The following is a 12435-nucleotide window of genomic DNA, read 5'->3' as shown; positions in this document are numbered from 1 at the left end:
GCTGGAGCCTATCCCAGTAGTCACTGGGCAGCAGGCAGGGAAACACCCTGGACAGGCCACCAGTCCATCACAGGGTCGACACATTCACAACTAGGGACAATTTAGTACGGTTGATTCACCTGACCTACTACGTATCTTTTTGATGGTGGAAGGAAACCAGAGCACCTAGTGGAAACCCATGCAGACAAGGGGAGAACACACAAACTCCACACAGAGGATGACCTGGGATGACCCCCACAAGGTTGGACAACCCCGGGGTTTGAACCCAGGACATTGTTGCTGTGAGGCAACTGCGCTAACCACTGCACCACCGTGCCACCCCTTGTAACAATTCAATGAATAATATTATTCATTATTCAATTACCGCAGTATTGATATTTTCTTAAACTGTCATTGTGGCTGTATTCATCCTAGATTGCCCGGTACAGGGTTATGGAGTATTGTCTCCTTCCATATCCACATCCCTGACATCACACCCTCACCATATGTCTCAACAATCACCTGCAATCTCATGCATAAAAGATTCCACACTAATTATTTATGAATGCACAAATGTGAAAACCTGCAGATGGACCACACAATGTTTTCAACTATGAAACAAGACCTTTTTCCTTTATAATTCTCATCAACTTAAAAGTGTGCACCCGTGCACGAGCCCCTTAACAACAGCGTAACGAGGCAGCGCCGGGCCCCAATGCAAGATGTGATCTAAGATCGTGATCTAAGTGGGCCCCGGCTTGCCAATCACAACCACATGTAATATATCGTAATGTCAGTAGCAAATGAAAGTGAAAGCATGCAGCTTTAAAATGACCAGCAACAGGCAAAATGCATTGCACAGTTGACTTTTAAATGAAATTATTACTTGGGAGACCACCGTGCTATAGAGGAGGAGTCATAATAGCAAGGCCAAGATAGTGATAGACTAGCTCACTTAACAAAATCTGGTGTCGGAGCTCCATAACAAATGAAAAAATAATCAGTGACAGCGCACCTTGACATGGATGAAAACATTATCGGTGGCGGCACACCTGCACATTGACAACATTATTCATATCTGCGCATAGGCCTTATAAGAAAAAAAACACGTGTTTAGTTTGATTTTTAGTCAAATCAATAATGAATAAGTTCCCCCTCCATCATAGGTGCACTGTTCAGGCTTTTTGCTGTGTGAAGTCAAGTCAAGTCAAGTCAATTTTATCTGTATAGCCCAATATCACAAATTACGAATTTGCCTCAAGGGACTTAACAGCAACACAACATCCTGCCCTTAGACCCTCGTACTGGATAAGGGACAATTCCCTAAAAAAAACCCTTTAACAGGGAGAAAAATAGGAAGAAACCTCAGGGAAAGCAACAGAGGAGGGCTCTCTCCAAAGACGGACAACGTGCAATGGATGTTGTGTTTACACAATTTACACAATACAACATTGAAAGAGGATAACAGAATTATAAAATTTATGAAGAATATGATGCACAGGATGCCAAGCAGTATCCAGACACCACCAGAACAGCCGAGGACCCAAGCCACGTGACCAGCACCACCACGCAAAAAAAAAAGAAAAGAAAAAAGAATTGTCACATCTTAGTGAGAGAAGGATATAATATTGAAACAGGATAACAAAATTATATGGATTTATAAGATATATAAAAAGAAAATGAGGGGGATGCCAAGCAGCATCTAGGTGGTGATCACCGTCACCACGGAGACCTGGGAGGAGGACCAACTGCACATGCACACAAGGGAGAGACTTACATGACACCATTCACACACACAAAGAGAGAAAGGAGACGACATCATTCAGAAAAAGAGAAAAGACATGTGAGAGAAGAGAACAGTTTGCAATAGTCATTAGTCATAATAAATTAAGTCATCAGTTAGTTAAAGTTGTCTATTCTACTGCATAGTATGCAGTGTGCATTTCCATAATTACGCACGGGCACACTTTGCACATTTTTGACATACTATATACTGTAGATTAAGTGCTCGAGATCTTTGTTATGATATTGATCAGATAAAGAGGGGTCCATGGGAGCGGGCCCTAAACTGTTGCAGGCCCCAAAGCAACTGCATTACCTGCATATATGGTAGTTTCACCGCTGCCCCTTGATCTGTCCCAGTACCTCCCAAAAGTAGCAATAATTGGTTGTTGAAACACTTTTTGCCTATACACATCCAGGGAAGGGAGCTTGCCAGTGAGCATCTGGTGGCTGGGCCTTGGCCCATGGGGCCCGGTCGGGCCCAACTCAAAAAAATAACATGGAGCCATCATCCCGTGGACCCACCACATGCGGGGATGAGCATTGGGGTAGGGTGCAATGCAGGCGGCAGGCAAAAGAGGGGACCGGGGCGTGCTGACTTCTGGCATTGCAGATTGGTCCTCAGGACATGGAATGTCATCTCCCTGGCAGGGAAAGAGCCTGAGTTGGTGCAGGAGGTGGAGTCGTACCAACTATATATATGGTTGGGCTCACCTCCACACATAGCATGGGCTCTGGTACCAAATTCCTGGAGAAGGGCTGGACTCATTACTTTCCCAGAGTTGGCCAAGGGGACAGTCGCCGGGCGGGTGTGGGAATACTCACAAGTCCCTGGTTGAGCACCGCCCTGTTAGAGTTCTCCCCAGGGAATGAGAGGGTCGCCTCTATATGACTGCGAGTCGCTGGGGGGGAAGGCTCTGATTGTTGTTTGTGCTTATGCACCGAATAGCAATTTGGAGTATCCTACCTTCTTGGAGTCTCTGGGTGGTGTCCTGGATAGGGCTCCACCTCGGGACTCTATAGTTCTGCTGGGGGACTTCGAAACTCAGATGGGCAACGATGGAGAAACCTGAAGGGGTGTGATTAGGAGGAACGGCCTCTCTGATCTGAAACCGAGCAGTGCCTTGTTATTGGACTTCTGTGCGAGGCATGGATTGGCCATAACAAACACCATGTTCGAACATAAGGTAGTTCATAAGTGTACTTGGTACCAGAACACCTTAGGGCAAAGATCGATGATAGACTTTGTGGTCATATCATCAGATCTGCGGCCATATGTTTTGGACACTCGGGTGAAGAGAGGAGCAGAGCTGTCAACTGATCACCACCTGGTGGTAAGTTGGATCAGATGGCAGGGAAGGCTGCCGGACAGACCTGGCAAACCCAGACGTGTAGTGAAGGCGAACTGGGAATGTCTGGGGGAGGCCCCTGTCCATGAGGTCTTCAACTCCCACCTCCAGAAGACATTCTCATGTATCCCGAGGGAGGCTGGGGAAATGGAGTCTGAGTGGGCCATGTTCAAATTCAAAGCCTCTATTGCAGATGCAGCAGGCAGGAGCTGTGGTCACAAGGTCATTGGTGCCTGTCAAGGTGGCAACCTAAGAACCCGCTGGTGGACACCGGTGGTGAGGGAAGCTGTCAGGCTGAAGGAGGAGGCCTTTTGGGCTTGATTGGCCCAGGGGTCTCCTGAAGCAGCAGACAGGTACCGGGAGGCCAGAAGGGCTGTGGCTTCGGTGGCCAAGGAAGTTCTGGCAAACCATCCGGAAACTCAGGAAAGGGAAGCAGGGGTTGACTCAGGCTGTGTTCAGCTGGGGAGGGGAACTGTTGACCGGACTGGGGGTGTTGTCTAACAGTGGAAAGAACAATTTGAGGAGCTCCTGAACCTGGATAACATGTCCTCAGTGGAGGAGGTAGAGTCTGAAGACTCAGGGGAAGCACCACCCATATCCCTGGCAGAGATCTCTGAGATAGTTAAGAACCTCCTTGGTGGCAAGGTGGCGAGTGTGGATGAGATTCGCCCTGAGATGCTGAAGGCTATGAACATTGTTGGGCTGTCTTGGCTGACACGCCTCTTCAGTGTCGTGTGGAGGTTGGGGACAGTACCTGTGGAGTAGCAGACTGGGATGGTGGTTCTCATATTTAAAAAGGGGGACTGGAGGGTGTGCTCCAATTATCGAGGCATCACATGGCTCAGCCTCCCTGGGAAAGTCTACTCTAGGGTGCTGTGAAAAGGAGGCTCTGACTGATTGTTGAACTTCGGATACAGGAGGAACAATGCAGATTCCGCCCTGGCCGTGGAACAACGGACCAACTCTTTACCCTTGCGGAAGTGCTGAGGGGGGCATGGGAGTTTGACCAGCCAGTCTACATGTGTTTTGTGGACTTGGAGAAGGCGGTAGTATGGGTTACCGGGGCAGTTGCTACAAGCCATCCGGTCCTTGTATAACCAAAGTGACAGCCGTGTCTGCATTCTCAGCACAAAGTCAAACATGTTTTCGGTGGGTGTCGGACTCTGCCAAGGCTGTCCCTTGTCTCCGATTCTGTTTGTGATATTCATGGACAGGATCTCAAGGCACAGCTAAGGTGAGGAGTGTGTACATTTTGGGAACGTCAGAATTACATCTCTGCTCTTTGCAGATATGGTTTTGTTGGCTTTATCAGAACACGACATCCAGCGTGCACTGGGGTGGTTTGTAGCTGAGTGTGAAATGGCCGGGATGAGAGTCAGCACCTCCAAGTCTGAGACCATGGTTCTCTACCAGAAAATGGTGGATTGCTCCCTCCGAGTTGGGGATGAGTTGTTGCCTCAAGTGAAGGAGTTCAAGTATCTCAGGGTCTTGTTCATGAGTGAGCATGGGATGGAGTGGGGGATTGACACGTGGATAGATGCAGCATCAGCAGTAATTCAGACATTGTACCGGACTGTTGTGGTGAAGAGGGAGCTGAGCCGGGAGGCAAAGCTCTCAATTTACCAGTCAATCTTCGTTCCAACCCTCACCTATGGTCATGAGCTTTGGGTAGTGACCGAAAGGGTGAAATCGCGGATACAAGCGGCTGAAATGAGTTTCCTCCGTAGGTTGTCTGGGCTCAGCCTTAGAGATAGAGTGAGGAGCTCAGACCTCCAGAGAGAGCCATGAGTAGAGCCGCTGCTCCTTCGCATCGAAAGGAGCCAGTTGAGGTTGTTTGGGCATCTGATTAGGATGCCTCCTGGGTGCCCTCCTTTGGAGGTTTACCAGACACTGCCAACTGGGAGGAGACCCCGGGGTAGATCCAGAACTCACTGGAGGAACTACATGTCCAATCTAGCCTGGGAACACCTTGGGATCCACCAGGAGGAGCTGGAGGGCGTTGCTGGGGAGAGGGATGTCTGGAGTGCCCTATTTAACTTGCTGCCACCGCGATGTGACCCTGCAGAAGCAGCTGAAGATGAATGAATGAGTGAACATCCAGGTGTATAGGCCTATTGTCACGTATCGGGAAGGAACCCAAAAGCAGACGGGACAACCAGGTAAGGGAAGAATCCAGTCTTTATTGAAGTGACCGATCTCGGGGGTAGAGCAGGAGGTGGCTCTGTGGCAGGTAGGCAGGCAGGCAGGCAGAAGTCCATGAATGGCGACGTTCCAGCGAAGACTGGTCCATAGTGGAGGCCTTTTAAGGGTGAGGGCGATTGCCGGGGTGAAGGGGGGGTCAGCAGGTCTCAGCTGGTGTAGCAGGTGTCAGCTGGCATAGCAGGTGTCAGCTGGTGTAGCAGGTGTCAAGGGCGATCGCTTTGATGTCAAGGGCGAGAGGCTGTGACAGTACCCCCCCTCCGAGGGGCGCCACCGGGCGACCTACCAGGCCCGTCAGGGTGTGTCCTGTGGAAGTCCCGGACAAGGCGACGAGGGACCCAACACCTCTCCTCCGGGCCATATCCCTCCCAGTCCACAAGATACTGCAGGCCGCGACCGCGGCGATGAGAGTCCAGGAGACGACGAACAGTGTAAGCTGGATGATCGTTGATCATACGAGGAGGTGGGGGCGGGGGGGCCGGAGGAACTAGAGGGCTGGTAGAGACAGGTTTGAGGCAGGACACATGAAAGGAAGGGTGAACCCGGAGAGTGCGGGGCAGCTTCAGACGGACCACAGAGGGGTTAATGACTTTGACAATGGGAAAGGGACCAATATACCTGGGGGACAGTTTTTTAGCGTCCGATCCCAAGGGTAGATCCTTGGTAGAGAGCCATACCTGGTCACCGGGGGAGTAGTCCGGAGCAGGGGTGCGATGACGATCCGCCAAGCGCTGGTAACGGCCGGAGGCCCTGAGCAGTGCAGCACGGGCTCCCCGCCAGGTCCGACAGCACCGACGGACATGGGCCTGGACAGACGGGACCGGAATGTCTACCTCTTGAGAAGGAAAAAGGGGGGGCTGATAGCCGTAAAGGCATTGAAAAGGGGACAACCCAGTAGCAGACGATGGCAAGGTGTTATGGGCATATTCTACCCAGGGAAGTTGTGAGGACCAAGAGGATGGGTTGGCAGACACCAGACAGCGGAGGACAGTCTCCAATGCCTGGTTGGCCCTCTCGGCCTGGCCGTTGGTCTGAGGATGGAACCCCGATGACAGGCTGACGGTGGCACCGATGGCAGAGCAGAAAGCCTTCCAGACAGCAGAAGTGAACTGGGGGCCACGGTCAGACACTATATCACGGGGAAGACCGTGGACCCGGAAAACCTCCCTGACCAGCAGATCCGCAGTCTCTCGGGCCGAAAGCGGTTTAGACAAAGGCAAAAAGTGAGCAAATTTACTGAAGCGATCAACGACAGTCAGTACAATGGTGTTACCGTCGGAGGCGGGCAGACCGGAGACGAAATCCAGGGACAGATGCGACCAGGGACGGTGTGGAACAGGCAGGGGGCGCAGCAGCAGACCGGAACTGGTCCGAGTGGAGGGATTATTCTGGGCACAAACAGGACAGGCAGAAACAAAAGACCCAGTATCCTCTGTCATGGAAGGCCACCAGAACCGCCTGCGGAGGAAGGCTAGGGTACAGGTTACTCCAGGATGGCAGGTAAGTTTGGAAGAGTGAGCCCACAGCAACACGCTAGATTTAACAGCGTCTGGAACAAACAAGCGCCCGAGGGGACCGTTACCTGGGTCAGGCTGAGTCTGTTGTGCTGCCATGACCTCCCTTTCAATGTTCCAGGTGACAGCCGCAGCCGCAACCACACAGGTAGAGGGAACGATGGTGTCAGGTTGGAGCTTGGGCTCAGACTCCTCCCCATGTACATGAGACAGAGCATCGGGCTTGGCATTCCTGGAGCCAGGTCTGTACGTCAAAGAAAAATTAAAACGACCAAAAAAGAGCGCCCATCTGGCTTGGCGCGCGGTGAGTCGCTTTGCTGACTGGATGTATTCCAGGTTCTTATGGATCCTCCCCCTCCCTCATGAGCCTGCTAGTTTGACGGAACGGTGACGACAGGAGGTGAGAAAGTGACCAGGCTGACCACAATACAAGCAGCTGTTCTCGGTGATGCGGCGTTGACGCTCCTCTGGGTTGAGCCGGAAGCGGCCGAGTTGCATTGGCTCCGAAGCTGGGGAAGAGTCACGCCTCGGGCTTTCTCGGGGGACGGCAACCTCAGTCGAGCGAGCTCGGCCCCCAGAGTTTGGAGGTGTGGCCCGTGGTAAGTTGTTGTGACCAGGAAAGCGGCGCGTCCTCTCTTGCCTCCGCTCCCGGAGACGGTTGTCCACACGAATGGCCAGGGTAACCAATTCCTCCAACCCTCCAGGCTCGGGGTAGGAAACCAATTCGTCCTTTATGGATTCGCTCAGCCTGTTGGAAAAGCCGGCCTGGAGGGACTCGTTGTTCCATCTGCTCTCCACTGATAGCGTACGGAACTCAACTGAGTAGTCAGCGACGCTGCGGGAACCCTGGCGGAGAGAGATCAGTCTTTTTGATGCATCCTTTCCCCGCATGGGATGATCAAAAACCTGGCGAAAAGCAGTGGTGAACTCAGCGTAGGATGAGGAAGTGGAGGCCCGCATCTCCCACACCGCTGTAGCCCAATCCAGGGCGCTTCCCCGGAGAAGACCCATGATGTAAGCGACTTTGGCTCCATCCGTGGAATATGACTGGGGCTGCTGGTTAAACACAATCTCACACTGCATCAAAAAAGGGCGACAAAGTCCAAAATCTCCATCATACTTATCGCGCGGGGCAACCCATGGTTCCTTAGCCGAAGTTGATGGCGCTGGGGGTGGCGGAGCTGGAGGGGCGGATCCCGGGCTAGCGGAGGCACTAAGTTGGGTCTGGATTCCGGAGATCTTTGAGCTGAGCCCACGGAGGGCGTCAGCCATCCCCTGTAGCACCTGGCTGTGCTGGCCGAGGACCGATTCCTGGTTGCCTACAGCCTGGCAGACCATGGCCAGGTCTGTGGTGGAATGGTCTGCTGGGTCCATAGTGGCTGGAACGTACTGTCATGTATCGGGAAGGAACCCAAAAGCAGATGGGACAACCAGGTAAGGGAAGAATCCAGTCTTTATTGAAGTGACCGATCTCGGGGGTAGAGCTCTGGTGGCTCTGTGGCAGGTAGGCAGGCAGGCAGAAGAATGGCGATGTTCCAGCGAAGACTGGTCCATAGTGGAGGCCTTTTAAGGGTGAGGGCGATTGCCGGGGTGAAGGGGGGGTCAGGTGTCAGCTGGTGTAGCAGGTGTCAGCTGGTGTAGCAGGTGTCAAGGGCGATCGCTTTGATGTCAAGGGCGAGAGGCTGTGACACCTATGTTTCTAAGTCAACTATCTCTTGATGAACAAAATGCCAATGGTTTGACCATTTTGTTCATCATGTATTGCGTAAGGGAAGCAAAAGGGGTAAAGGGGGTAGGTGGGTTGTTGGGACAGAGTCCCTGGTACTGGTTGCTCTGGGCAGCATCTAGGTATGAATGTGTATCATCATGTAAATGTGAAACAAGGGTATTTTGCTTGAAAATTATCAGCCAATCCTCCTCAGATAAGTAGGAGACATGTTTTAAAAAATATAAATAAGAGATAACATAGAATAACTCAGTAACTCAGTGAATGGTGAGACTCACCAGGTCCAACTTGTCTGATTTGAGTCGTATGTGAGGATCCAGGGTAATCTTGGGTTTGGCCCCTGACGTTGATATTTGGGTGTTGTTTGGGCCTGGAAAAGGAAAAGAGAAAGAAAGGGAGTGGTGAAAACAGGACAAGAGGGGGAGGAAAAGAAAACAGTAAAGGCGAAAGAAGGAGAGAGGAGAGGAGAAAAGAAGCAAGGAAAAGAGAGGAGGTGGGGGAAAATATATTTGTTGATTCTTGATAGATCAACACAAGAGAAATCAAACTTCACTAAAGGTTCGGTGCATGAAAGTTGAAGGACATAGTCTGAGCCTTTTAAATACCTGTGGCATGAATGCTTGGATTCAGTAATTAATGCACACACAGTTGATTGAAATTCAATTCTAACTATACTGCTCAAAAAAATAAAGGGAACACATAATCAATGCAATGTAGCTCCAAGTCAATCACACTTTTGAGATATCAACCTGTCCAGTTAGGAAGCAACACTGATTTGTGAATCAATTTCACCTGTTGGTAAATTGTCTAATTTCCACCAGGCGGAAATTAGACAATTTGCAAGACAACCCCTATAACAGGAATGGATTTGCAGGTGGTGGCCACAGACTATTTGCCTGTCCTCATCTTTTCTGGCCGATCTTTGGTTAGTTTTTCATTTTGCTAGTGCCCTCACCACTAGAGGTGGCATGAGGCAGTATCTGCAACCTACAGAAGTTGCTCAGGTAGTGCAGCTCATCCAGGATGGCACATCAGTGCGTGCTGTGGCAAGAAGATTTGATGTGTCTCCCAGCACAGTGTCCAGAGCATGGAGGAGGTACCAGGAGCCAGGCCAGTACACCAGGAGACGTGGAGGGGGCCGCAGGAGGACAACAACCCCGCAGCAGGACCGCTATCTGGTCCTTTGTGCAAGGAGGAACAGGAGGAGCACTGCCGGAGCCCTACAAAACGACCTTCAACAGGCCACTAATGTGCAGGTTTCCGCTCAAACAGTGAGAAACAGAATGCATGAGGATGGTATGAGGGCCCGACGTCCACAATTGGGGCCTGTGCTCACAGCCCAACACCGTGCAGCCCGATTGACCTTTGCCAGAGAACATCTTGGTTGGCAGATTCGCCATTGGCGCCCTGTGCTCTTCACAGATGAGAGCAGGTTCACACTGAACACATGTGACAGACGTGAGAGTCTGGAGACGCTGTGGAGAACGTTCTGCTGCCTGCAACATCCTCCAGCATGACCGGTTTGGCGGTGGGTCAGTGATGGTCTGGGGAGGCATATCCTTGGAGGGCCGCACAGACCTCTACGTGCTAGCCAGAGGTACCATGACTGCCATTAGGTACCGGGATGAGATCCTCAGACCCATTGTCAGACCATATGCTGGTGCAGTGGGCCCTGGGTTCCTGCTCATGCATGACAATGCTCATCCTCATGTGGCCAGAGTGTGTCAGCAGTTCCTGTATGTCGAGGGCATTGATGCTATGGACTGGCCTGCACGTTCCCCAGACCTGAATCCAATCGAGCACCTCTGGGACATCATGTCTCGTACCATCCGCCAACGCGATGTCACACCACACACTGTCCAGGAGTTGACCGATGCCCTGATCCAGGTCTGGGAGGAGATCCCTCAGGAGACCATCCGTCGTCCCATCAGGAGCATGCCCAGACGTTGTAGGGAGTGCATACAGGCACGTGGAGGCCACACACACTACTGAGCCTCATTTTGAATCGTCTTGAAGAATTTCCACAGAAGTTGGATCAGCCTATGTTCTCATTTTCCACTTTGATTTTGAGTATGATTCTGAATCCAGACCTTAATGGGCTAATGATTTTGATTTCCATTGATCATTCTTAGGTTATTTTGCTCTAAACACATTCCTCTGTCTAATAAATAAAGATTTTCAGCTGAAATATTTCATTCATCGAGGTCTATATTGTGTTTTTAGGTGTTCCCTTTATTTTTTTGAGCAGTGTACATTATTAAACTGAGGACTCTTGTGAGTAAAACATAATCTCTGATCTTTATTTGGCATTCTATTATCCATCTCAGTACATATCTGAAAGACAAAAGGAGGAAAAATATTATTGAGTAATCTCAAATATTAGAGGATTGACAAATATTGTGTCCTTTCTGCTCCGTGGGTGGATTTGGCAGGTAAGGGGAGAGAGACATGGAGGATAGAGTGACAACCAGATGATTAAAAAGAGAGAGTGGATGACTACAAATGAGAGGGAGGGAACACAGAAAGTGAGGGCCAATGCCCAACATCACTGAGTTTTCCCTGTACCAGATTTCTGTTTTATGCTAGCTTCGGGCATGACAGTTTTCCCCCCAATGTTTGTGCATGTGTATTTGTGTGTGCGGCTCCTGTTGCAAGGGGTTTGGTTTGCAAGCCCCCCCCTTCCCTCAACCTAAGGATTTAATCTCTCTCACTCTCCCTCCCTCTTGAGTCAGAGGTGACAGACAGATCTGCTGTCATTACAAAATCAAGGGGTGTTTCAGGAGTATTAAGCCCTTTCTGCACACAACCTACACTCTAAATGATATTCACAAGTAAATAATAGGTAAAATACAAAGGAGGCCTCCTTCGATAAACAACTCATTTTGACAAATCATAACAAACTTAAGAATGGAAAATGAACAGAAGATATTTTAATCTCCCCACCCTCGGCGTTTTACCTAACTTTAAACTTCTCTGACCATTTCTACCCCTCCCTCTATTTGTGTGGCTTCAATCAAGTGGCTTCAATCAAGGAGATTCAATACTCCTTTGGGTATTTGTAAAAAACTTTTTCATGAAGAACTGTAAATGTTTATTTCTCTATTTTTCTTTTAGATATATTAAATAGAAATCCAGTCTGTTTATATCTGCACACCTGACCAGAATTCTCCTGAAACCGCTGAAATATATCATTGCTAGCAAAAGCAACTGTCACTGGATGAAGCAATAACTGAAGGGGGGGGGGCTAAGTGGTTACAACAACTAGGAAATAACCTTGACTGGGTTAATCCCAGCCAATAGGATTGTGATGGGCTTGCGGGCATTGAGCTGGGTCCAGAGGCAACCCACTCACTACAAGTGCTGGATAGGGGATCTAGCTATTTGTTACAATCAAGGAACCCAAAGACAAAATAACTCAGTTTGTACATATGCTTGCTAATAGAATGATGGTGGCACAAGAACTTGGGACAAGCGTATGAAAAGAAACACTCACTTATTCATTGCCTTTTATAGTCTTTATAACGTTTAATTTATGCTATTACTTTTGAAAGCAATGTTTAAAATACTGTAGTTACTCCCTAATAATTGCTGCTGCCATTTCCTGTGGTTTAAAGTCAAACTCGTCTCCTCAGATACACAAACAAATGATAACACAAAAAAAAGCCACTTACACAAAAGGAGCCTCATTTGATTTTCTTAGCTGTATGGCTTAAGAATTACTTCTTCATTAAGTCGGTAAGATGCTTTACATTGCCCTTGTGGCCAGGAGCCACAATACTCCTCTGTGAGGCTCCGCTTTGTAATTTGATATATGGAGGAACCTGGGGTCTGTGTTTTCATCTTATCTAATGTTTGCCTGATGAGCATTTTTTTTTGTGCAAATATC

General features: G+C 49.6%; 1 protein-coding gene across 1 annotated transcript in view; it reads right to left on the bottom strand.

The window, feature by feature from the left end:
• The window catches only part of si:dkeyp-72e1.9 (syntaxin-binding protein 4), a 106457-nt gene that overhangs the window by 25263 nt on the left and 68759 nt on the right, over positions 1–12435 (bottom strand). The window contains exon 12 of the mRNA XM_056288679.1: positions 8828–8919. Within this exon, the coding sequence (XP_056144654.1) occupies positions 8828–8919 (92 nt within the window). The remainder of the gene's footprint in view (positions 1–8827; positions 8920–12435) is intronic.

Source organism: Lampris incognitus, chromosome 10 (assembly GCF_029633865.1).
Source record: "Lampris incognitus isolate fLamInc1 chromosome 10, fLamInc1.hap2, whole genome shotgun sequence".
Taxonomy (NCBI): domain Eukaryota; kingdom Metazoa; phylum Chordata; class Actinopteri; order Lampriformes; family Lampridae; genus Lampris; species Lampris incognitus.
The sequence above is the reverse complement of the archived record's forward strand: the minus strand, read 5'-3'. Positions and strand labels throughout refer to the sequence as shown.